This window comes from Sorghum bicolor, chromosome 6 (genome assembly GCF_000003195.3).
Source record: "Sorghum bicolor cultivar BTx623 chromosome 6, Sorghum_bicolor_NCBIv3, whole genome shotgun sequence".
In the NCBI taxonomy this organism is placed as follows: Eukaryota; Viridiplantae; Streptophyta; class Magnoliopsida; order Poales; family Poaceae; genus Sorghum; species Sorghum bicolor.
In genome coordinates this window covers 49848623-49874529 of record NC_012875.2, presented here as the reverse complement: position 1 = coordinate 49874529, position 25907 = coordinate 49848623, and the positions used below count along the sequence as shown (strand labels likewise).

General features: G+C 44.6%; 2 protein-coding genes and 2 long non-coding RNA genes across 11 annotated transcripts; 3 read left to right on the top strand and 1 right to left on the bottom strand.

Annotated features, from left to right (window-relative positions):
- On the top strand, positions 3597 to 7122 carry LOC8075885 (peroxidase 18). The gene is made up of 4 exons (XM_002448076.2): positions 3597 to 4489; positions 5262 to 5441; positions 6143 to 6308; positions 6436 to 7122. Exons 1-4 carry the CDS (start codon positions 3761 to 3763, stop codon positions 6855 to 6857), a joined length of 1497 nt encoding a protein of 498 aa, XP_002448121.1. The 5' UTR covers positions 3597 to 3760; the 3' UTR covers positions 6858 to 7122.
- On the top strand, positions 7952 to 19286 carry LOC110436272. 8 transcript variants are annotated; one of them, XR_002454086.1, is made up of 9 exons: positions 7953 to 8282; positions 8464 to 8508; positions 9078 to 9191; positions 9337 to 9395; positions 9787 to 9868; positions 9955 to 10308; positions 10392 to 10446; positions 10532 to 10679; positions 19086 to 19286. It is a non-coding gene; the product is annotated as an uncharacterized LOC110436272 (long non-coding RNA). The 8 variants fall into 8 exon arrangements; XR_002454085.1 differs by lacking the exon at positions 19086 to 19286 and having other exon boundaries at positions 7955 to 8282; positions 10532 to 10845; XR_002454084.1 differs by lacking the exons at positions 10532 to 10679; positions 19086 to 19286 and having other exon boundaries at positions 7957 to 8282; positions 9955 to 10056; positions 10174 to 10308; positions 10392 to 10472.
- On the bottom strand, positions 14284 to 17355 carry LOC8075884 (S-adenosylmethionine decarboxylase proenzyme). The gene is made up of 3 exons (XM_002446695.2): positions 17092 to 17355; positions 16054 to 16200; positions 14284 to 15961 (listed from the first exon to the last, which is right to left on the bottom strand). The coding sequence occupies exon 3, from the start codon at positions 15761 to 15763 to the stop codon at positions 14573 to 14575; it is 1191 nt and encodes a 396-aa protein (XP_002446740.1). The 5' UTR covers positions 15764 to 15961; positions 16054 to 16200; positions 17092 to 17355; the 3' UTR covers positions 14284 to 14572.
- Positions 21507 to 23277, top strand: LOC110436644. The gene is made up of 3 exons (XR_002454465.1): positions 21507 to 22009; positions 22764 to 22852; positions 23080 to 23277. It is a non-coding gene; the product is annotated as an uncharacterized LOC110436644 (long non-coding RNA).

The following is a 25907-nucleotide window of genomic DNA, read 5'->3' as shown; positions in this document are numbered from 1 at the left end:
GCCAGTGATGAAGACACAAGACAGGGCTTGAAGCTTGGAGGGGGCTCGCCCCTAACTCTAATACTTTTCATTATGATCCTTAATGATCTACTATAACAATTTATTATGTAATTAAAAGGTAATGACATTCCTATTGATATTTGGCCTCTTTCCCCCTAAGGCATGTTTGGTTTATGCTTAAACTTGCCATAACTAACTTTTGGTAAATTGTGACACAGGCACAGGAAATGTGGCGAGCAAAAACAAAAAACAAATTTATGATAAAGTTTGGTAAGAAAATGAATTTATGAATGCTAAGCTTAGAAACAGTGGCACGTGTAACTTGCGCCATGGCAACTTGTGGTCACAAACCAAACAGGTTCTCCTTGGTTGGTGCCGTAGTTTGCCACATCAAACCTTTGGTAAATTGTCTGTCACAGAAAGTTTAGCGAGCAAAACTTAAGCCACACACTTGTGGCCAAGTTTGGCATCAAACAAATCTACGACATATCAGATGGCGTGCTAAGAAAGTGTGATATGGCATTGTTGTGACAGCGAACAAAACAGCTACTAAAAAGATTGTACCAAGGAATTTTCTGATCATGAACAAAAAAAGGCTTCTGAATTTGGCACTGACCGAGGCTAAGAGCCGCCCAACCGCCGCTTGCTACTGTTTGGAGCAAGGAGCCCCGCCGGTGGCCACATGCCCAGTATGGTTAGGGATGAATGGGCATTGTGGTGACAAATAATGTATTTGGTTTGCATTGTGATATCTGATCCTGTATTCGAGTCTAACTAAGTTTAGGTTTATATCATGGATCTGATTTATCTGTCACCGAGTCATTCCACAAGAGAGCTAAATCATCAAATTGAATCATTCCTTGCGACTTGCGAGATTGGTGGATGACCTTATGCTGCATTCGTGTGTTCATAGTGATGAGTATGTCCTTGTGTATATGAGCGTCTGTGTCTGTAACTAGGTCTGCCAAAAAAAAATTCTGATGGGATCACTCTCCAAACTAAATACGCTCTAAACTAGCCCGATGTTGTCATGGGCTTGAGCTCTCATGGCACATCAACCCCTTATGATCGAGTAGTGCTTGAGCCCAGGGTGGTGTAGCACAGCTTTGAGTGACGACATGGCTTTTCCTCTGGCAAAGAGCTACTCCCTTCTCCCTTCAGTGATGGGCTAGGGCTTGCCACTTGCTGCTTGCAGCTTGTAGCTAGAGCTGTCAGGAGCATGTTCCCTTATATGAAAAGATATGATTGAAAGCATTGTTCATTGAATTGTTTTAAGAGAAAAACACTGCTGAATGGCTGACAGATTTGAACAAAGTTTGAACCCATCACGGTGTTGTACATCCAAGCTGGCGCCTCAAACTCATTCCTTGGTTGTTGTACATCCAAGCTACATGGCTGGAGACACTATGATATTTATTGTTTCTCCATGTTGCATGAGACTTTTAGGATGTTTTCAGATACTGCAATAGATGATTCATGTGAGTAAGTTTTAATGTTAGGATTACTTTTTTTTCTCACAATGTCCCAACATATGATTTTAGTTCTTTTAGAAATTAAATTGATTTTGAAGAAATAAAAAGGAAAAACCCTATACTCCCACGACACTCATACTTGGGATACCTTCAAACCCTATGACAACTTATTTAGTTTGTACTCCCTCCGTTCACAAAAGAATATATTTTTTGTTTTTCGAGGAGTGAAACAGTTCAACTTTTGGCTATATTTATATAAAAATTATAAATGTTTATATTACAAAATAAGTATTATTAGATTAGTTATAGAACAAAGTTTGAAAATAAATTTATTTAAAAACATAAATGTTAATACAATTTAATATTATCTTGGTAGGTTGATTGGTATGAGACCACAATTGCATTTCTTTTTTTGGTGAGGTAGTATAAAAGTCTTTCATGTAGTTGTGCCATTCTCATTTCAGAGGTGTTTGGATCTATAGTCCCTATCGCATCGAATTTTTGGATGTCAATTAGGAGCAATAAACATTAGGTAATTATAAAACTAGTTGTATAAGCCATGGCTAATTTGTGAGACGAATTTAGTAAGCCTAATTAATTTATGATTAGTATATGTTTACTTAGTATCACATTCACTAATCATAAACTGATTAAGTTTAATAAATTTGTCTTATGAATTAGTTATGGCTTATGAATTAGTTTTATAATTAGTCTACAATACGACAGGGACTAAGGTGTAGACGCAGTTGCCGCCATGCTGGCATGCTGCCATCTGCGGAGCTGTAGCCACCGCCACTGCTTCCGTCTCTGCTTGTCGCCCCTCTCGTGTTTTGGGGGTAAGGCCTGGTTCAGTTCGCGAAATTTTTTTGAATTTCGCTACTGTAGCACTTTCGTTTGTTTGTGGCAAATATTATCAAATCATAGACTAACTAGAGTTAAAAGATTCGTCTCGCGATTTACAGCTAAACTTGTGTAATTATTTTTTGTTTTCGTCTATATTTAATGCTTCATGCATGTGCCGCAAGATTCGATGTGACTGGGAATCTTGAAAAATTTTGGAAACTAAACAAGCCCAAGGGTAATCGTTTCGGCCCATGCCCTGAAACGAGGAGCGGATCTTGTTCTATCTGCCACTGGGCCAAGTGGGCACGCACGTCGCTAGCTCGCGCGATCTGTGCTGTACGTCGTCCGCGCAACCAACGCGAAACGTACCCAGCAGACACAAGCACAGCGTCCGTGAATCGTGAATTCGTGATGCGCGCGCAGGCCGTCGCACAGTACTGCCATTCTGGTACTGGTACCGCCGCGAGTCCAAGCAGCGTGCTTGCCTTGCTCCCCTCCGCTTGCGCTCCTAGAGCTGTCGCCGATGCCGTGCTGCCGTGCAACTCCCTCCCTCTCTACCCCTCTCTCGCTGGTGTGTAATAACTGCTCTCACGCGTCACCCGGCTGGGCCCCGATGCTTTTACCACGGCGTCTCGGATTTCCTCCCCGATCAGCTTCCTCCGGCGCAGGGCAGCGCAGCCGCGGGCCGCGGGTGAGCATGATGTGGAGGTAGTGTTCATTCATTTATTGATGGCGATGGCGATCCGAGCGAGCGGGCCGGCGCCTGGCTGGGCTCCATCTCCATCGCCCGGAGGGGGCTCTAGCTAGGTGCGCCATTAATGGCGGTATTTACTTCCTACGTCGCTGTTAGTTGGCGGAGGGGGAGAAAAGGTCGGCGGGGCGGTGGTGGCCGTGGTGGACGACGCGACGAGCAGCGTAGCCGCGTAGGCCTGCCAGGGGGCCGTCTTGACAACACTGGCAGTGCTACCGCCGCAGCAGCTTGTGCCGCTGCCCCTCGTGGTGGCTCGTGGCGGCGTGCCGCGCGCCCGCGCCCTTAGGCCTTGTTTAGTTACCAAAATTTTTCAAGATTTCCCGTCACATCGAATCTTGCGGCACATGCATGAAGTATTAAATATAGACAAAAATAAAAACTAATTACACAGTTTGCCTGTAAATCGCGAGACGAATCTTTTGACCCTAGTTAGTCTATTATTAGACAATATTTGCCACAAACAAACGAAAGTGCTACAGTAGCGAAATCCAAAATTTTTCACCAACTAAACCAGGCCTTAATGCCAGAGCTAGACCAGCACCAGCTGAGGCGATAGATTTTCTCCCGACACCGCGTCGCAGCCCCCGTCGCTATCTCTCACACAGACGCACAGTCACGTGCCCGTGAGCTTCTCGTCGCTCTAGGAAAGACGCGCTCGCTCGCTAGCTCTCCTTGTCCTCGGCTCGGCTGCAAGATGGGCGGCGCCGTCGTTTGCTCAATGCTGGTCTTGTCGGCGCTGCTGGCGCTCGCCGCCTCGCAGTCGCCGTCCACGGTTCTGTCGCCGGCTCAGAGCGCGTCGCGGCCCCCGACGGCGCCGGCCGCCGCGAGGCCTTCGTTCCCGTCGCCTGCGGCGCCAGCTCCGAGGCTGTCGCGGCCGCCAACCCCGGCCGCGAAACCGTCGTCACCGCCACCCGCGGCGCCAGCTGGGAAGTCGTCACCGACACCGTCTCCGAGGCCGGCTCCAACGAGGTCTCCTCCGCCAGTGGCGACACCACCGGTGCCAAGAGCGTCACCTCCACCTGGAGCCTCGCCAGCTCCAAGGCCACCCTCTCGACCTGCAATGGCGCCGGCTCCTAAACCATCCCCATCTGTCGCGCCGGCGCCAAGGCCATCGTCTCCTCCACCTGCCACACCGGCACCACCAGCTCCTCCTCGGACGGCTCCGAAGCCGTCCCCGCCCTTGGCTCCGAGACAGTCTCCAACACCGGCGGCTTCACCGCCACCACCTGCTCCCCCGCAGCCTCCGTCGAAGTCCACGCCGACGATGTCCTCCACACTGGGCCAGCTCTCGCCCAGCTTCTACGCGCAGTCCTGCCCGGGCGTTGAGCTGGCGGTGAGGGATGTCGTTAGGTCGGCATCCACCCTGGACCCCTCCATTCCCGGCAAGCTTCTTAGGCTGGTCTTCCATGACTGCTTCGTCGAGGTATGGAATGCACTGTCTGAATCCTTGCATTTGGTTGTTAAATAAACACTCCATCGTTGCAGACTGAGGACTTTTTTTTTGTTGTGCTCCCCAACAATTAGTGAAATGGATGTGCCTGATCTAGATGATCATGCAGAGATATTTTCGTGATTAGCTTTTTTGCATGCAAAAAGAAAGGATCTAGTTTACATTCAGGGGCTGCCAGGTGCAATTCCTATCTCATGTTGCTTTGCTCAACGATTTTTTACCCCCGTTGTTCAGAGTGCTGAGCAGAAAATATGCAATAGTTGTGCAGACCCAAAGAAATGAACAAGTACAAATTGTAGCAGCAAGTTAACCGTTACCACTTTACCAGTTACCTGGAACAAGACCAAGAAAACTGTTTTGAATTGCATCCTCTGATAACGCCACTGCTCAAATCTTTGCATTTATCTATCCTGCTTCCATTTGTCTTGATCCTAAATTCCTAATCACGTGCATGGATTAGTTTTGGATGTGCCAACATACTCAAAAGTGCGAGAATGGTAGCCTATCTGGTAGACTGGTAACCAAACACAAACAGTTTAGTCAGACCAAGATCTCTTCAAACATCATTAATGCCTAGTTGAATACTGGGTACCAAACATCAGTGTAGTCTTTGAAAGCTTTGCATGTGTGTGACTGAAGGCAGCAGCTTATCATATTGCACCCCTGCACACTCTTTATGAAACTTCAGCGTCCACACTGACATAATACGATTCAGGTTAATGAGTGTTTGTTTTCTTGATCTTAGGGATGCGATGCATCGGTGTTGATACAAGGTAACGGTACTGAGAGGACCGATCCTGCAAATCTCTCACTTGGTGGGTTCAATGTCATCGATGCAGCAAAGAGGTTGCTAGAAGTCGTGTGCCCTGCGACTGTTTCTTGCAGTGACATTGTCGTCCTCGCTGCAAGGGATGCTGTTGTGTTTGTAAGTATGACAGTCCAATCAGCTCAAACCTCTTCAATGTACAGTTGCTGCAGTTTTGCCTTAGCTTTGCCAAAATTCACCCAAACTGTGAATGCTCCAATAGTTACCTTGGTGCTTAACTTTAAACATCTCGTAGAAACAATACGTAGTGCCAGTCTTAGAGCACTCACAATGCAGACTCTATTATGGAGTCTAAAGTTATTTATTACCTCGAATAATGAGGATTTAGAGTCTAAATAAGACTTGGAGTCTTATTTTTTCTACCTCTTTCTTCAATAAATATGCTGCCACATCAGCAAAATACCATAAATAATATGTAACTAATTGTCTTGGACTCTATGATAGAGTCTTGCATTGTGAGTGCCCTTAACTACTTACCTGAACATGGGCCAACACAGAATCTCTCGTTAATAAATGTTGAAGGGATTAGATCTCTACGCAATCAATGAATTGATAGTTTCTGGTCCCGTATACTGTATGATAAGTATGCTGTGACCAAACATCTGCAAGAAGATACAGCTTGCATACTACTCCTAGGTTAGTCCAAATACTACTCTGTGATACAGGTCCCAAAATCAACATAATTCTGTTTCCATGATGTCTCATGTCTGCCATCTTATGTTTGGGGCAAAGCCGCAGTATGTCCATTTAACAATCCACTAACTGAGATTCTTGTGTACGAACTTTTGTTCCAAAACAAGACCGGAGGACCGGCGGTGCCTGTGGCCCTGGGAAGACGAGACGGCCTCGTCTCATTGGCATCCAATGTCCGAAGAAACATCATCGACACGGGTTTCTCCGTCGACGCCATGGCGGCCAGCTTCACCGCCAAGGGGCTCACCCTGGACGACCTCGTCACCCTCTCAGGCGTGCAGACGAAAAACTTTGGCCCCCTCCTTTTTTTTTTTTTTTTGGTAATGCGAAACTGGACGCATCTCACCGACGTCGTCTTGCGCGCGTGCTGTGCTGTGCTGCGCTGTGCTGTGCTGTGCAGGCGGCCACACCATCGGGTCGGCGCACTGCAACACGTTCCGGGAGCGGTTCCAGGTGGCGAACGGGAGCATGACGCCCATCGACGGGTCGATGAACGCCGACTACGCGAACGAGCTGATCCAGGCGTGCGCGGCGGCGAACGGCGCCGCGTCGGCGGCCACGGCCGTGGACTGCGACTCCGGGTCGGCGTCCGTGTTCGACAACCGCTACTTCGCGAACCTGCTGGACGGGCGGGGCCTGCTGCGCACGGACGCCGTGCTGGTGCAGAACGCCACGACGAAGGCCAAGGTGGCGGAGTTCGCGCAGAGCCAGGACGGCTTCTTCGCGAGCTGGGCCAGCTCGTACGCCAGGCTCACCGGCCTCGGCGTGAAGACCGGCGCCGACGGCGAGATCCGGCGGACCTGCTCCAGCGTCAATGGCTGACGAATCCGACGGTGCAGAAACTTATATGTTGTAGAGCAAGGAAAAGTGAGGTGAGTGAGGAGGATGAGATTGGTTATATTCCTTTTGTTGATGTAGCTGGTGCTGGCTAGTTTGCTGTTGATGGCCCGGTGATGCTTCGGTGAGCTAGTGAGGTGTTCTTGTGTAGGTGGCGTCACCGTTTTTTTTTAGTGAAAAAAAAGGAGCGAAAAGAAAATGCAGAAAATTGTGTAGATGACGTGTCTGATCTGCAACGCAGTTTTACGTATGGCGATGGACACAGTACTGGACCTGATAAATTTGCTTGCATGGCGTCACTAGCAAGCGAAGAGAAAACGTGATTACGCGGTTCACTTAGCTGGCAGTACAACGGCCATTACTGAAGCGTGAATGCAAAGGAGAGACAACGAACATGTGGGCAACGGAAAAGGCTTGGTCCCCCATGGTAAAAATGTTTGTAGCCCTTGGATCTTCTTTCGACGGCAGATACGGCAGTCACCCCAATCTCGCAGGACGGCATTCAGTTTCTGTCCGGGTAGAAGGATTACAGCGTAGCGGTCGTATGCTCGTACTAGTATTGGTAGAATGAATGCGCACAGATTTACGAGATGAAACAACCACAATCGGCAAGGAAATGGACCAAGCTACCACGGTCCACGGTACCACCATGTCTTGGGACAGAGAGCAGAGAGGGCACATGAGGCGCCGGCGGCAACCGGGCAATGCACAAAGGTCAGCCCACGATCTATGGGCCCTTCACACAGTACACTAGAGATATCTTTTGCGTACCCTATCTGCAGTACTCGGAGCTCGGAGCAGCCTGGGCTCAGGGCTACATTACACATGCGAAGGCCCACGACACATCACGAGTAGTCTCAAAAAAAAAAAACATCACGAGTATATCTCTACTATAATTGAAATCTTCTCCAGGCAAATCCTACATGTAAGATCAACGACTCACAACACATGTCCTACAGATTAGACGACCCAGATTAGAAGTATGATCACGACCTTACACACTCTCACCCTCGCGTCATCTCACTCATGCCCACGCTCGCGCGGCTCTCTTGATCGCAACAACCAGGCCACGGTTCGATCCCTCGCGTTGTCTTTTTTTTCTTCCCGTTCCTTTTCACTCGAGCGATTGTGGCACCGACTCCTCTCCCCAACGCCCAACAACAGGGAGCCGCCACCGCTGGTGGCACAGGGGGAGCGCGGGGCTGGCCACCACGTGAAGGTGCAGGACTGCGCGATGGAGGCCAAGCATTGTGGCCAGCCGAAGCGGCGGCGGCCAGGCGGGTAGCCGACATGGCAAGCTGTTGTCCGCGATCGCCCGGTGGCTCGCGGCTCGGCCAGCTTGATGGCGGCATGGCCAGCCACAGCGCCCGCCTCACCCTTCTAGAAGATTTTGAAAGCGAACCCAAGCAGGTAGCCGCGTTCCCCCTCAACCCAAACCCTAGCTCGACTAGCCACTCCCTGTGATTCCAAAGGATTTTTAGATTCTTGGCGATTTTGGCAGGGCAGTTCGTTTGGTTTTTCCTATTCCCATGGAACTTCAATGACTTTTTCGGTGTGGTGGAGTGGCGACTAATTTCTCTCTGTTGTGCAGATCCTAATTTCTTTCTGTCGAGCAGATCCGGTGATGGATTGTGAGGTTTATTTCTTCACTCATGATGCTTCCTCTCCCTAACACGAATCTGAATGTGTCTAAATCCAGTTCTTGTTCTCAGTATCTGGGATTGGAGTCACAAGGCAACTGTAGTCCGCACCATCCTTGACCTTGTTCATTCGAGATTTACGTCTAGATAGATAACTGCAATCTGATTTTTTGCAAAATAATTACACAGTTTGGAAAGTCGATTTTACATTTTGAGTTAATATAATACACTACTCAAATATCACATTGGACTAACAATTTGTATCTGTACCTGTACTATTTTGCTTATTTATTTACAAATAAGCTAATCGTGTTTCTGTCCCTCTGTACATCTGAATCTTGACGTGGTTAGTTTGCTCATTGTGCATGCCAAACTAGAGTCAAGAGGAAATTGAGTATAGAAGAACAAGATTTAGTGCTAACTGTGTCGTCATAGTATCTCTGTGGCTTGAACCAGATGATACCTGGCTGCATGCTCTCATACATTCAGATTTTCTTGCAGATTATGAATTTCACATAAGTGAGCAGAGTTCTTACAGACTTCAAATTTTCCATGCTTGAAACAGGGGCCAATGGTGGGTGCTTATTCGGTTTGTTTATGTATGGACATCTAATGTGTTGTTTGCACTGCAATTTAATGGAATATGAGAGAAGGGTCCAAGGTTTCCTGTTCATGTCAGGTGGGGATACCCCATTGTGAGATTTGTGTATTGTTCCTACTTTTAACTTTTTTTCTTTATGGTGTTGCCTTAGATTAAAAATATGAATGCTTAGAAATACATTTAGAGTCTGATTTCATAATATGATGCTCGGTATGGAATCCAGTTGTTCGATTGATACTCTCTAGGTCTGGGATTGCTGGAAACAAGCTTCCTACTGTCTCGGTGAGTTCTTCACATTTCCTTTCTTGGATCATTTTTTTAGTTCAAGTTCTCTATGTAACTTGGTATTGTAATGCTAGGCTAGGCAATAAATCTGTGTAACTTGGTATACTCCTGACTGAGAACTCAAGTTACTTTGGTGCTTGTCTGGTAATAAATCTGCACCCTAATCATTGCAAGGTTTTCTATATTAGCCAATTTATTTCTACTGAAAAAGGAAACTGTGATATTGCAACCTGCTCAAGAGCTTCTATTCTTTGGCGGAATACAATTTTACACACAAGATCTGTTTTCCTGAACTACAAAACCTGCTATAGAATCAAAGTGGTGAATAAGGACATTGGTGAATAGTGATAAGTGTATATGACTGAGGTGACATTTGGTACATTGACAGGATCAAAGTGGTGAATAAGGACATGTTTTCTGCAAATTTGAACCACGTTGGGATGCTGTCACGCTTGTCATCGACGATCCAGGTGAGAAAAAAAATACATCTTGCAAAGCTGTTCCACATCAGACTGTGAGCGGAGGTATTTGATGTGAAGCTAAAACTGTGCTGCAGGTTGCGTGCAGAGGCAAATTATTTGAAGGAGCAATGACATTCATGTGGTCATGTTTCTAAAATTCAAGTCTGCGCTCGATGGGACATTCATTTGAAGAAAGCGTAAATATACTTTTATAGCTTTTATCACTAAATCAATTGTAAATTTACTTCTATAGCTTTTATCACTAAATCAATTGTAAGCTCATGTCAAGTAGTTTTGTTTTGTAATAAATCTAGATATAAAACCAGGAAAAGCTATCATACATCCTGTCATCCAGCTGCCCTACTCCAAGTACAGATACTTAGAAAGTACTATGGTAGTGTTGATCAAGTTACATGTGAAGGAAGGCTAGGGCTTCAAAACTTAAATTGGTGTGCACTTTTTAGAACTTTTTAGAATTTGGATCTTTGGCCCTTGTATGATTCAATTCTTATGTTTGTACATCTACATACAGGTGCAACAACGTTCTATATCATCATGGCGTTCCAGAGGATGTAAAGTGAAAAGATGTGAGATCCATGTTAGATTGAACGCATTCAGTCTTTTATTTTTGTGCTATATATATATTCTTATTTTATAGAAACCTATTGGTAGAATGAATGCGCACAGATTTACGAGATGAAACAACCACAATCGGCAAGGAAATGGACCAAGCTACCACGGTCCACGGTACCACCATGTCTTGGGACAGAGAGCAGAGAGGGCACATGAGGCGCCGGCGGCAACCGGGCAATGCACAAAGGTCAGCCCACGATCTATGGGCCCTTCACACAGTACACTAGAGATATCTTTTGCGTACCCTATCTGCAGTACTCGGAGCTCGGAGCAGCCTGGGCTCAGGGCTACATTACACATGCGAAGGCCCACGACACATCACGAGTAGTCTCAAAAAAAAAAAACATCACGAGTATATAATTATGTATCTAGACTCGTGCCCACAACAGCAGGCACAATATGACCACCGATCAGCAGATAATAGTACAACACATATTCACGATTATCATATACTTATGTATATATATTGCATAATGCAACTAAAAATAATGTAAATGAGAAATCATATTTCACTGAGCAATACAATAGTCAGCTACCATAGTTTCATATATTAGTGATATATACGTATATCAACCAATCAGGATTCAACCTCTCAATACGGGGTGATGCGCAAGCTCGAGCGTGAATGCACACCACCGCTGCCATAGTGTGGCCGGGTAGGCTAAGGGGGAAGGTTTAGGTTGGAAAGATCAATTATATATATATCACTAAACCGATCAGACTAGTTAAAGAAAAACTAGAGTATTGCCGATTGTTCATGGTTTTGCGAGTTTGCCAATACACCTCAAACCTATACCCACAAATGCATCCTATGCCTACAAATCCACTAAGTTTGGCTTTTTGTCCATTAGCAAACCCACGAGCCACGAATAGACAAATTACCACATACTCTTGCCTTAATAGGGTAAAAATCGTTTCCATCTTTACTCAGGGCTGGCTCAAGCTACTCTAAATGTGGTAGTGGATTGGAATTCAGTTCTAATTGAGAAGTTCAATTAAAATCTGTGTCATAACATACTATATCTTCCAGCTAAATACCTTTGATCGTGAACTATTATTTTTTCTTTTTCATTTTTTTGCTCATAGCAAAAGCTAGTTCATTCACTTTTTTTTTTGTTCATAGCAAAAGCTAGATATATATATATAGTATTGGAGACGGGCATAAACAAGGTAGCGGACAGAGGAGATGCGACACGAACACGAGCCGTGCCCGTGCTCTCTCATCTTTCGCGGTGTCGGGCCGAGAGGTCGGCACGCCGCGATGTCTTGAGCAGTTGAGCCTTCGGACCTTCCGGGTCATGGGCGGCGCCAGGGGTATTCCCCCCTAAGATTTTGGAAATTAACACAAATGCATATATGTATACGTATAAGTATAACGTATATAGTTGCTATATGATGTAAATCTGGCCGAAGGCTCAACAGAAAGCAGTGATTTTCAGCTCAATCAACAAAGTAAAGAAAAAAAAAATGACAACGTTTCCTGGCTGCCGCTCTTAGGGGATGTTTGGTTGCAAGCCATAGTCTACCACAACTAACTTTAGGTAAGTGTGGCAAGCCATAAAAAGTGTGACTAGCAAATTGGTTGCCACACTTTGTCATGTCTAAAGAAATCTTGCCACACTTTTAAACTCTATGACATGTGGAGTCCAAAAGAATCATGCCTAAGCTTAGTTGTCAACCAAACACTTGCCAATTTGGTCAAACTTGCCTAAGGTAAAGTGTGGCAATTTGTAGCTATCAACCAAACAACCCCCTAGTCTCCCAACTCACATCGCATCGCACCGCTCCACATCGCACCAACTCCCGACCCTAGCGTCCTGGCTTCGGCGACCGGTGGGCAGTGACGACTGGCGTGCCCGGCGCTCCGGCAGCCGGCGATGTCCACGGTTTCGGTTCCGGCCTCCGGCTTGCTGCTTGAGGCAAGGTGAGCACATACACTAGCACATTTGCATCGAAATTATTAGAGAAAATAGCACTATGACACTATGTTCAGATCTTGTACGTTGCTTAAGCCTTGTTTAGTTCTCTACACGAATTTTGTTTTGGCGATGTTTTCGTTTGTATTTGATAATTATTGTCTAATCATAGACTAACTAGACTTAAAAGATTTATTATCTCATAAATTATAGATAAATTATGTAATTAGTTATTTTTTATCTATATTTAATACTTCATACATGTGCTGCAAAATTCAATGTGATAAAAATGTTAAAAATGTTTTTAGTTTTTGGGTGGAACTAAATTAACAAAGCCTTGTTACTATTGCACATTTACATCAAAAATTTTTATATGCTCGGAATACCCAGCCGTAAAATCCTGGCTCCGCCACTGTTCCGGGTGGTGCACGGGACCGCGAGCAGGGGCGTCGCCGATCAGGATTTGGAATGGACACGCCGCGCGCCGTTGGGATTACTTTAGGCTGTCTCCAATAGCATATGTACTTGGTAACCCAAACTCAAAATAGGTTTCCAACACAATACCTATAGCCTCCAACAGAGTACCCATACAGAAAACCTATTTTGGGTATCAGGGGAAGCATAACCCAAATTTGGATATCCTCTCTCCTCGAGACCCATTTGCAGAGAGTGTTGTCTTTTAGGTCTTGTTGTTGGAGAAGTCTAAAAATAGGTATGGAACCTTTTACCTGTAGCGCTACCCAAAGGACAAATGAGTCTTGTATTTTGGATGACGATTGTTGGAGATAGTCTTAGTGGCCAGATTCATATACCCAACCTTGCTAGGCAAAAGTTTCTAGCTTCCCTGAGATCCAAATGCAGCCATCCAGGGACGAGATTCCCCTCAGCTTTAGCAAACGGGTGGCTGGCTGGCGGCCAACGTGGTAAAGTAAGGGCAAAGCTAGAGATTTGGCGAAGAAATACGGGGAATGGTGGGTAGCTAGATTCGTGTTCCTCGGTGATATCAGGCAGCGTCAGGTTTGGTCGTCCCATCAATTCGCAGGGCTATGGACGGCCAAACAAAAGAGGCGGATGGAACCGATTCGTTTGGAAGGAACCTGCTATCTCTTCGCATCTGGTCTGGAAGCAAAGATATGGACGCCATTGGCCTGCGGCTGCTGCTATCTCATCGCATCTAGCTTGAAGCAAAGATATGGACGGCATTGGCAGGCAGGAGGGCGGTACGCAACTGCTACCACGACAGCATATTCCTCCCCTCTAGTTGGATGGATCTGGCATGTGGGTATTTTCCAAGAAATGGCGCAAACAAAACTCTATTGACGAAGAAATCACGATCTGAACGGAACCCTCGCTGGCTGGCTCGGCGAAGCAGCGAGAAGCAGCAGCCTACGGTCTCCATCTACTTTACCAGCATAAACGGAACAGAATGAGATGCTTCTCGTTGGATGATGACAACTGACGAGGAACCAGTCACCCACTGACTCCAGCCTAGCAAGAGCTGCCGTCGATGGTCGACCTGTTCGGCTCTAGACGATGGAAACTTATTGCCTACCGCATCCATACGGAGGCCTTGTTCAGTTCTAAAAAATTTCAAAATTTTGAAGATTTGCTGTTAATTTTTAAACGTATTTATAGAATATTAAATATTAAATATATATATAATAATAGCTAATTATAAAATTTATCTGTAATTTATGAGACGAATCTTGCCTAAAATAGAATAATGTGACGATAGCAACAGATTGAAATCGCTTGAAACATGTTCGTCCACCTATTTTTGCAGTGTCGTCCAGAAATGAGTAGATTAATTATGACCTGGAAAGAAATATGATCGATAGTGTAACACAGAAATTAAAGACTAAGAAACAAATCACATATCACTTTAACTCGAAAAAAAATTATTATTCTTAAATAAAATGCTTGGACAGACATTTCTCCATACATATATGCTCATTGTGGTAGACGCAGCTGACCACCTAGAGCTGTATTAATACTTATTCAAATTGATTCAGCATGTGGCAACATAGGAAAACATGCTTACAGACGACATTTTTCATACTCTAATAGCCTGGCTTGGCTGCTTCACAGAATAACCAAACGACGACAACGAAATTGCAAAGATAAAAAAAACAACTCAGAAGCAAATCGACACCAGAAGCCCATCTTACTCATCAAGCACTCCATCCTTCTCCATGGCATCCACTTCCTCCCAGCAGAGAAGATTAGCCAGTTTGCGGTCCTTCACAGGAGGAGCATTCTCCATGTTCACACCTTCGAAGCAGTGAAGAACAGATTTGGGCGAGGTAGCAACAGCGTCTTCAGCAGCACAGAAGCTCTGGTAGATGAGGAGTCCGCCACCAGGCAGCTCCTGCTCCACCATGTTGTTACAGTCATAAACCTCTGCACCAAGTTGCTTTCCCCACGTCCCAGCTTGGCCACGCCCGCCGAAGATGGTCACAGCAACAGAAAATTCCAAGGGGCCAAAGCACCTAAGGACCCTCTTGACGAGGTCACCATAAGACAGAGCAGTGGCATCAAAGCCCATAACCTCATAACTGGCGTAGCTGAAACCATCCTCAGGCGTCACATGGATTGTTGAGAATGCAGAGCCATGGATCGCATTCATGGAGTAGCCACAGGGTTCAAAGTCAAAATCACAGATCTCCATCTCAGGGATAATTTCAGATATACCAGAGAGCTTCGTCATTTCCTTGGCACATGTTGTGTTACCATCAGCATTAGTCTTGAAAAAGACTGAAGCTTTCTTCTTGTCCAGACCAGTCATGCACATCTCAAGGTTAACCACTGGTTGCTCTGGGTACTCGGTGGCGTAGTAGATGTGCCACTTCTGTCCAGGTCTTGCTGGATCTCCAATCACATAAGCATTACCACCAGATTTCAGGCCACCAAAGTAGCGGTTAAGCGCAGCAACTTCCTCAGAGAAGCTCCTGTGAGGAGCTGGCTGTGCACCGGGAAAGATGAACGTCCCACGGGAGTACTTCACAGCAGCAAGTGGCATAGACAGCTCTTCAGCAAGCTCAAGTATCCTTGGAATGGTGAGCAGGAGCTTGGTAGTGCCACAGGTCTTGATGACAATCTTCAGAGGATAGATAAACAAGCTTGACTCAGAGAGGACATAGGAGTCAAAATCCTTGTTGGAGAGCTCGGACACAATTGTGCACCGTGCAAGATCCAGAACAGAGTCAATCTGGGCCCTGGAGAGGGCACGCAAACCACGCCCATGAGGGTCGGCAAAGACAGGTGCCTCAGAGAATGTGATCTCAAGGCGCTTCTCATAGCCCTCAAACCCGATAGCTGAGACCGGGGGAGCATCAGCAGCAGAAAGAACAGCCATTGGAGCAGGTGAATCAGAACACAATGCTGGAGATGAAGACGGTGGAGGGAGGAGTGCAGGGAGCAAGACTGGGGAACTGGTCGATTATCAGGAAGCAGCAGGCCAGAGGGATTGGTCAGAATCAAAGTGTCAGAAAAGAAATCCTAAACTACAAGAACAAGTAAACCAGAAGGGATATCAGGATGGCTTCTTTGCGCACTGCAACACAGGAAAAAATTGATGTTATTAGCAACTTCTCTGATAAAACAAGAGGTAGAATGAATAGCATCACTGTGATGATTGCTTCTTACGTTGGAGTAAGCAGCAGACTGGAACTTCTTCACGCCTCCGGCAGGTCGAACATCCTCAATGCTGTAGCCAAGGGGAGCTTCATACATCATTGAACGACTACTGCTAGACTTCTTGCCACCCTTAGACTCCATTAGTACATCAAATTCCTGCAGGACAGACCAAATTACAAATTAGTGAGTTTATCCATCAAATCCAACAAAAATTCTTCTCAGTAAGTTAAAAACAAGATAAATTGTTGATGATCCACGCACGACAGCTACAACAAACCACCACAACATACTACAGTTAAGCAACTAAAGGAGGTATGGTGGACAAAATAAATGTTTCCAACTACTTAGAGCAACAGATCTCAATCATTCACATAACCAAACATAAACCTGTTTAGGAGAACAAAATTTAATCACAGATCTGGTGGGAGCAAATGCAAAATTCAGCCTTGTATGATTTCATTTACTCTCCACATGACATGATATCACTTGTACAAGAAATCATATGCGTTTTTTCACTGAGCTTATAGTTCTTATCCATGAATCAAAATAAAGCAGATTAATAGTATTTCCTTACTTTTAATTTTCAATTTTCCAGCACCATGGGTAATATAGACATTTCCTATCCATGTTTCCAAATCTGAACACATATTTTCCTATTCATGTTTCCAAATCTTAACACATATTTCCTAGCCATATTTCCAAATCTAAACAAAGGTGAAGCGTATCCACTGTCATCAATTTTCAATTAACAGGGCTAGCATCAATTTTGAAGTAACAAGGTACCTACAGTGAACAAATGTCCAATACACCTACAGCGATAACACGGATAACACATCAAGCAACAGAGATATCGCCGACCAACACGTGAGATCAGGAAACGAGCTACCTCCATATAGCTACTTATTCATGCCTAAATAAAGATCAACCCTCATACCTTCACACCGAGGAAACTAAAAAGGCAGCAACATAAACAAACACATCCAACAAATCTCGAATCTATAACACAGAGGAGACAAAAAGAGGGGGAATCGACTAGAAGAAACTTACAAATCGACGAAGCTATGTGAGGAACCCCGATTCCCGAGCGCGCACGCGTGATCCGGAACAGATCTCACGAATTTCCCCCCTTCACCACCACCCGACGCAGCAGACCCCGGGCTGAGACAAGCAAAACCGATTCTCTACCAAGAACTCGGCGAGTTCCTCGGTCTCGTCACCTTCTCTCGGCGACACGAGCGGCGGCGGCGGCGGCTAGGGGGAGGGAATTCTTTGGCAACAAGAAGCGTGCGGCTGAAGAAGGGATGCCCTCGTTTGGCTTCGCTTTTATAGCTCCTACCGGGTCCGGGTTTCCGTGCACACCAAGTAGATGGGCGGACCCGGTTCCCTAGACCGCGGCTCGCCTGGAGGCCTCTGGACCGCTAGTTGGGTCGGCGGGGCCCGCCACGACCTGGATTCACGGCCAGGAGTTTCCGGGCCACGGTGGACTGCGTGTATGGAGGAAGATCTCCCGTCGCGTCGGGACTCGGGAGGGTTTTCTTTGAGGTTCCAGGGCATGACAGGTGGCCCCGCCTGTCAGAGGGAGAGTCGCGCGCCAGCTGGTGGCTGACCAGGCGTGGTAGGCTGAGAAGCTTCGCGGTGGCCTCGTGGTGGAGGCTCGGCGTGGTCGGGCAGCGGCTCGTCACTGAGGCCTTGTTTAGCTCCCCAAAACCTTAGCAGCCCACCAAAGTTCTAGCACCAAATTTTTTTAGTTTTGGTGTTTACTTTCCAAAAAAGTTTATAAAATTTTTCAGATTTTCTATCACATCAAATCTTTCGGCACATGTATAAAGCATTAAATATAGATAAAAAAATAACTAATTGCATAGTTTATATGTAATTTGCGAGACGAATCTTTTTAACCTAATTATTCTATTATTAGACAATTTTTGTCGAATACAAATGAAAGTGCTACAATGTGTATTCTACAGAAAATTTTGAAACTAAACAAGGCCAATGTTCCTGTTTAATTTTGCAAAAAGTTTAGGACTAAAATATTTTGGACATGTTTACTTCCAAAATGCAAAATAGCAAAAAATTTTGCATTTTGCCCAAAATATTTTGGAACTAAAGAAGGCCTGAGCTTTGCTCCTTTCCATTTTGGTTTATGCGTCCACTACAATGTTCGAAATAGCCACTAACTTTCATTTTTCCTTTATCTCATACTCAATCCATGATAAGACATTTTAGATTTTCTATACAATAGGTTTAGACGAATAAAATTATTGTGTTTCAAAAAAAATAATTAAGAACAAAAGAAGTAATATATTTTGTGCACAAGAATTAATGACATGATGCCTAAGACCAAATTTGTATTTGTTGAATTAGGATGTACTCCCTTCGGTTCTAGAGATTCTAGAATAAACTAAGAGAATAGAAAAGACATACTCCCTCCATTCCTAGATATTTGTCATTTTTTTCTCAAGAAACGACTTTAACTAAATATATATGGCAAAATATTAATATTTACGGTACATAATTAATATCATTGGTAGATATTTGAATCTGTTTTTTAAATAAATTTATTTAAAGATATAAATATTGTACATATTTTTTATAAATCAAGTTAATCTTAGACATGAAAACCAACAGCAATAATTAATTGAGGACAGAGGAAATATATATATGCTTCCTTCGTTTCCTAATTTGGCGCTGTCATAATGGAGAATGGCTGATAAATGACAACTAGTGATATAATACCTACTAAATATATGCTATTGTTTAATGCAAAACTATTTTGCCTCTTGTCCCCTAAAATCATTTATATATGTTTAATACCTATCAACGTGATTCTATCAAGCACTGAAGAAGGTTCATTTAAAACAGCCATAGCTAGACCATTTTAAAAAAAATAAAAAATAGACAGGTGGTCAATTTAGCTGTTTTTTTGTTGTTGCTTTCATTACATGCATGTGGCCATTTGAACTTGTTATCACTTTTTGTTCTTCGTTTAAACCATTCAAACATCCCATTTAATTAGGGTGCCTTTTATGTCTTTCTTGCAGAAGGCACGTGCTCCGGTATTGTAATGCGCGGCTTTGACACGATGTTCTTGGCGGGTTGAACTTGAGGGCCGAGGGCAGTACTGAACTCGAGACCTGACGAGTTTTATCATTGACGAGTCTAATACAATACCCATTCAACCAGGTTTACATGGGCAAACATAAACTAAAGCGTATCTAAGGCCTTATTTAGTTAAAAAAAAATTACAAAATGGACAATGTAGCACTTTCGTTTATATTTGATAAATATTGTCCAATCATGGACTAACTAGGTTTAAAAGATTTACCTCGCAAATTGCAGATAAACTGTGCAATTAGTTACTTCTTTTAGCTATATTTAATGTTTTATGCACGTACCGCAAGATTCGATGTAATGAGAAATCTATAAAATTTTATATTTTTTTTGAAAACTAAACAAGGCCTAAGGCCAGTCTCAGTGGGGATTTCACCAAGATGTCATGCACATTTATTAGAGCGTCATGTCAGCAAAACTGCACTTTTTGCATGAAACGAAGAGGAGAGAGAAGGAAGTAGTTTCACCGTGGTGAAACTCCGCTGGCGTTGTTTCCCACGCGGTGAAACAGGATGAAATCCCCACTGAGGACTAAATCGTTTCACCATCTTGCATGTGATCCAATCATTTTGCAGTAATTAAATGTTTTACCCAGCCTAGGAAACATCAAGGTGAAACTCATACATTGTGGAGATTGTTTTATTGTTCGTTTCATTGATGCTCTGTCAGCAGATTTGTTTTGAAAACAGTGCATTGAAACGGGCCATTGAAACTGCCCTAAGCTAAATGGGTTCGTCTTGGTAAAACCTGTCTCTCCAAAATTAAGTTCTTGACTTTGGATGGGTATTAATTCGTCGATTTGTTTCACGACCTCCCGCGTCTCGTCTCCCGCCATCATGTCTGTGGCCTGCCGGAGCGTCCCGTCGATATATATTTAAAGAGCTAGTAATAAACTAATAATCAGCCAAAGCTTGCTCGAGCTAAATATATACAAGCCGAGCCAGGTTAGCGTCTTCCTCCGTTCCCAAACACGACCACCCCACCGTACGCACGAACACGGCGATCGCCACAGCACGCGGCGGCACGGCGCACCGCCGCTTCCGACGCCGGCGAAAAAGAAAAGTGAAAAAAGGAGGGAGATGATCGGCCGGCCACGCAATCCGACGTCTTTTCAGACTCGCTTTTGCCCACTTTCTTTTCACCTTTGCTGCGCTGCAGCGGTGGCCACTGGCCACAGACACAGACGGCGGGCATCGTCTCACACAACAATACTTATCTGCAATTATTAAAGGCTGCTGATCCGCGCGGGAAGGGAGCGCATCGCCGGCGTGCTGCATCGGCCAGAAACCACACGATTTTGCGGAGGCCGGAACGCATCCCTCCTTCCGGCTGCCGCGCGGATCCAGAGCAACGCCATATTTCTTTCCGTCCCCTGAGCCGCCGCGGAACTCGACGCCGTCAACTGTGTTCAGACGCGGGCAAGGGCAGCGGCAATTAATCCATGACTGAAAATACTAAATACTGTTTATTGATTTGTTGCAAAAGAAAAATATTACTAAATGACTGATTCGGTAGTCAAGCGAACAGACTGAAGGAAGCGGTGGACGCAGCAGCAGACATCTTATTAGCCTGATCCTCATGTTCAGTATATTTATTACTAGTAAGTAACCCCTGCGAGGCTGAGGCAGCGATCTGGTCCATGATTCCTCTCACCACTTGGCTTTGTCCCGATCCTCTTTGGACAGCTAGATATGCTGTTGCTTTTCGCCGCCCCGCCCGGGGATGCAGTGCAGGTTTCTCTGTCCGTTTGTTTTTGTTCCATGTTCAACGTTTCTTCAGACATTCAGAGTTCATTCAGGGCCCCCAGCACTTGCCTTTCTTGAAATTTCTTGCCTCGGCTGCAGATGAACAAAGGACGCTAAATAGATCAAAGGGAGTGGTACAAGGATCTATAGTAAATCGCGACACGGGGTTAGGTGGAGCTTTGACGGGAGCGAGCATGCTAGGCCGGCCAAGAAACCCTAGCTAATTGTTTGTTAATTGGTTCTACTAGTAGTTTACTTGAGAATATCTTCACCTCTCTGGTCCGCTCGCCAGCCAAACGAACAGCAACTCCTGATGTTTCAGTGTCACGTCACTACACTTGTCTTCGACTCTTCCCGATGGTGGTCCACCTGTTCTTGTCCACTTGGGAACAAGTTGGTCAATTATTTTCCTTCTCGGATGGCGAAGTGTACACGCAATTTCCATTTTGATTTGTCCTAGTATAGTAGTATACAAATACTTACAAATACAAAACGCCCCAGAGACGTCGCATGGATGAATGAATGAATGAATGAAAAAAAATCTGGGTGAATCAAATGCTGGATTTATGGCAAGAATCCCCGCTAGTTCACAGGCTCACCACCCCTCACGGTCACAGGTGAGGCGAGCTTATATCGTGAAGCGGAGGGTCCAATTGGCTCTTCGGAGACCGATCGATCCATCGTCTCTGAAAGATTGAAAGGCTATTCGATCGCGCGCCGTCGCTTTCGCGCGCGGGATTCGGCATGGATTGGGAGCATATCATCATAGGCCGACGACGTGAGCACCTGCAGATTCTGATTTGGGCGCGGGTTTTGTATCGACTCTGATGGCTCAACCAACCACACGGCGGCCTGGATGGAAATGGAATGCATGCATCCATCAGATCAGACGTGCGGTGGTCGGTCGCTCATGTGTCGGCGAGAGGCGGCGGAGGGAGTGAGGGACACGGGAGGGAGGCGGCGGTGTTCTTGCAGTCCCCTGTAGTGGACATGCCTGCCGCTGCTTGGTGTTGGTGAGCTGCGCTCTTGGAGAAACTGCACCGGTCGCTTCCCCGCTGATACCACATCAAAATAATCAGCCGGACGAAAGCATGTGCAACTAGAGCAAGGTATGTGGGAGCCATTATTTCTGCAGCATCCTCAGCTCACGAGGTGAGCACGAATCTCGTCGTTAGAATTTTCACCAAGGAACCTTTTGTGTGTGGTGTGGCCGTGTGGGTAGTGGGTCTGTGGGATGGGATGACTATCCAAAGGACAAATATAGAGCAGATCTCATGGTTGGCTTCACCATCAATCCACAAACTTATATAGTTGGGCACACGATTGCTCCTTGTTCCATTGCTAAGTCACCAAGATCAGAAAAGGTAAAGGCAGTGCTGGTTTGCGTCATGGCATGGTTTGTTCAACATTCCATTTTTTGGCAGATAATGCACTTTTTCCCCCAAGAAAAGGAGAGACAAAAGGTAACCCTAAAGTGGGCCTTTTCGAAGGCACACCGTTCTTATATATAGGCCTTCTCACCTCTGTGGACGATGTCGGCCCAACCCACCCAAAGGCCTAGCTCCCTCAAAGGCCCAAGGCACCCAAAGGCCAAACTGGATTAGATTGGTTGATTGAGTGGCTCTGTGGATTATGGAGTTTTCGTGAAGATAAATAAATTGGTACTGCGAAGGGATTTGCTGGGTGTTGAATATCTGCCATTTATGCTTTTAGTACGTTCCCAGATATATTTATCATTACGTAGTACCATATACCCTATCATTGAGAAATGTCTGCCTAAATGTTTGTTCTCTGTTCTCACAGATATGCTGGTTGCGAAACTCTATCAATACTTTTTTTACTATTTGAGCTTTCATGAACCAGATGTGTGCAGTGAGTGTCAAAGGGGATGGGGCTGCTGATTGTGAGAAATTTGCCATGTACTACCGATCTCTCTTTTCCCTGGAGAATAGGTGAGTGCATCTCTGATGTCTTTTGTTGGACCATGCAATTAATTGTCTTTAATTTTCAGCTCCAAAGATATTCTGTCAGAACTTGATTATGTACTGAATCAGGTAGCCTCCTGCGATATATTATCTTGAGTCTTGACACTTGAAACTAGCCATTAAGCCATTCATTGCATGGGTAGCCTGGCCAATTTTTATTCAATATATCATCAGTTTTCCCTCTACTGAATCAGGTATTCAGGTAGAGAAGTGGAACGAGCAGTTGAAGAATGCGATTTTTGCAGGGATCCTCTAGATTTTTTAAGAGTTATCTTGGACCAGCCAACCGTTTAATCATTTGAGATGTTTTCATCTTATCTGAATTCATGCTCGTCTTTTGCCACCCAAGAAGTGGCGGCGTAGAACAAGCTAGGGATGCTGTTCTTTGTGTTGCGGTCATAATTTTAAGCACTTATTTTAGTCCCTTCTTCGTCACATCGTTACCCAGACAGAAAATGAGGTTTGAAGTTCATGTCCTATGTGTGTAGTCTCCTGCAATCTAACCAATGATCACCTCACCTTGGACGGGGTTGGTTACATCGTCGAGACCTTCATCATGCAGTAAAAGCACGATTTAAGAGGAGAGAGCAACTCCAGTAGAAGTACCTAAATCAAACCCCCAATATCTGATTTAGGTGTTCTCCCTACTTTTGTTTTTTTAGATAAAGGATAGTTTATATCCGGCTTCATCTACCATAAGGTAGAATCAGACCAATTATTACAAAGTTCAGTCGGACGACCGACACATTTGAGATAACTCAATTTAAAGAAAACAAAAAAAGAAAGAAAGCGTTTGACTATGAAAGACCAATAAACCTAGTTGACAGCCATCCATTGGATCTAAAGAGATGCAGAGCTGAAGTTTCCAAAAACTATCCAGCAAACAGAAGCTGGTCCTTTAGTATCTCACGCCGCTGCAGTCTTGCCCACTGCTGAAGCCAATGGGTTCCCCTGAATAATACCTGCAAAAAAGTTTTTGGTCTGCATTTGTCAAAAACCACTTCATTTCTTGTTATCCAAATTGTCCAAACTAGGGTTGTTGCTGCCGTTAATAATAAGGAATTATAAGTATTACTACCCCTCTTAGACCAATTAACAAAAAGATCATTTGTACTAAGGGGGGGTGCAATTCCATAAAACAGGTGTACCGCACGCCATAAGAATTTAGCATAAGAACATTCGAAAAAGAGGTGGTGAATAGTTTCAGGAGAATTACAAAACACACATCTTGTGTCGCCAGTCCAATTACGTCTGGCAAGATTATCTTTGGTTAAAATAACACCTCTTTTTAAATACCACAAAAATACTTTTATTCTTGTAGGTATTTTGATCTGCCAAATATCTTGTGACACCCTGACCCCATTATTTATTAACGCCGCATACATTGATTTAACAGAAAAAATGCCTGATGAATGTAGTGCCCAAACAAAAGTATCTCTCTCCCCTTGTAAGTTCACATCAAGTAACGATGCTACAATCCTATGCCAATCCCTTAAATTCGCGCCCACAAGATTACGGCGAAAGGAAATATTTAGCGGAGCTGATGCAAGTACTCTTGCCACCGAGTCTTGCTTTCTCCTCACAATGTTGAACAACAAGGGGAACTTATCCTTCAATGGTTGGTTCCCCAACCATGTATCCATCCAAAACCGGGTTTGTGAACCGTCTTTCACTTTGAATGAACCAAAGCTCATGAAGGTATCCTTAACATTCATCAGTCCTTTCCAGAAGTGAGAGTCTGTTGACTTTTTGGTACAACTTCCTAATGTTTTGTTTTTTAAATACTTATTCCTTAGCAGTTCTTGCCACAAACCATCCTCATTTAGGAGTTTGAAGAGCCATTTGCTCAACAGGCACTTGTTTTGTACATCCAAATTATGTATGCCCAGCCCCCCTTGGATTTTTGGTTGACATAAAATTTTCCATTTAGCTAGTCTGTATTTACGTTTGTGGTGGTCGCTTTGCCAGAAAAAACGTGACCTAAAGCAGTCAAGCTTCTCCCTGACTCCTTTTGGAAGCTCAAAGAATGACATCATAAACATCGGTAAGCTGGTGAGCACCGAGTTTATTAAGACCAAGCGACCCCCAATTGAAAGCATCTTTCCTTTCCAACCGCTAAGCTTCTTTTGTATCCTATCTTCAATTGTTTGCCAATCTTTGTTGGACAATCTCCTAGAATGCATGGGCAGGCCAAGGTAACGAAAGGGGCACTTTCCCACCTTACACCCAAATAATTGCGAATAAAACTCTTCATGATCCTTCGCTTTTCCATAGCAGAAAATTTCACTTTTATGGAAATTAATTTTGAGGCCTGAGAGTTGTTCAAAAGTAGTTAGGATTAATTTCATATTAATCGCTTTCTCCTCATCATGCCCCATAATGATCACCGTGTCATCCGCGTACTGAAGGATAGATAGACCGTCTTGAACTAGATGGGGAATAATGCCTTCTATTTGGCCAGCTTCCTTTGCTCTAGCAATCAGTATGGCCAACATATCCACCACTATATTAAATAGTATTGGAGACATTGGGTCACCTTGCCTTAAGCCTTTTTTTGTTTGGAAGTAAGAGCCTAGTTGGTCATTCACCTTAATATTTACATTTCCTCCTTGAGTGAATTGTTGTACCCAAGAACACCATTTATTAGAGAAACCTTTCATTCTTAAGGTTTGTTGCAGAAAACTCCATTTCACCTTATTGTAAGCCTTTTCAAAATCTATTTTAAGGATTAAGCCGTTCTGTTTTTTTTGAGTGAAGTTCATGAATGGTCTCATGGAGGATTACTGCACTCTCCATAATGTTTCTTCCTGGGAGGAAGGCGGTTTGTGTAGGTCTAATAATCTTCTGGGCAACAGTAGAGAGTCTATTAGTCGCAACTTTAGTAAAGATTTTGAACGAGACGTTCAACAAACATATTGGTCTGTATTGTTGAATCATTTTTGCCTCTTTATCTTTCGGTAATAAAATTATTGTTCCAAAGTTGAGGCTATTCAAGGGTAAATTACCGTCATGAAATTCCCAA

What these genes read in the sequence shown, in the direction of transcription:
- LOC8075885 (XM_002448076.2), top strand. Translation starts at nt 3,761, where the DNA reads ATGGGCGGCGCCGTCGTTTGCTCAATGCTGGTCTTGTCGGCGCTGCTG. An exon ending in CAAGGGATGCTGTTGTGTTT is followed by an intron (nt 5,442 to 6,142) that starts GTAAGTATGACA and finishes TTCCAAAACAAG; the next exon opens with ACCGGAGGACCGGCGGTGCC. An exon ending in CGACCTCGTCACCCTCTCAG is followed by an intron (nt 6,309 to 6,435) that starts GCGTGCAGACGA and finishes TGTGCTGTGCAG; the next exon opens with GCGGCCACACCATCGGGTCG.
- LOC8075884 (XM_002446695.2), bottom strand. Translation starts at nt 15,763, where the DNA reads ATGGCTGTTCTTTCTGCTGCTGATGCTCCCCCGGTCTCAGCTATCGGG.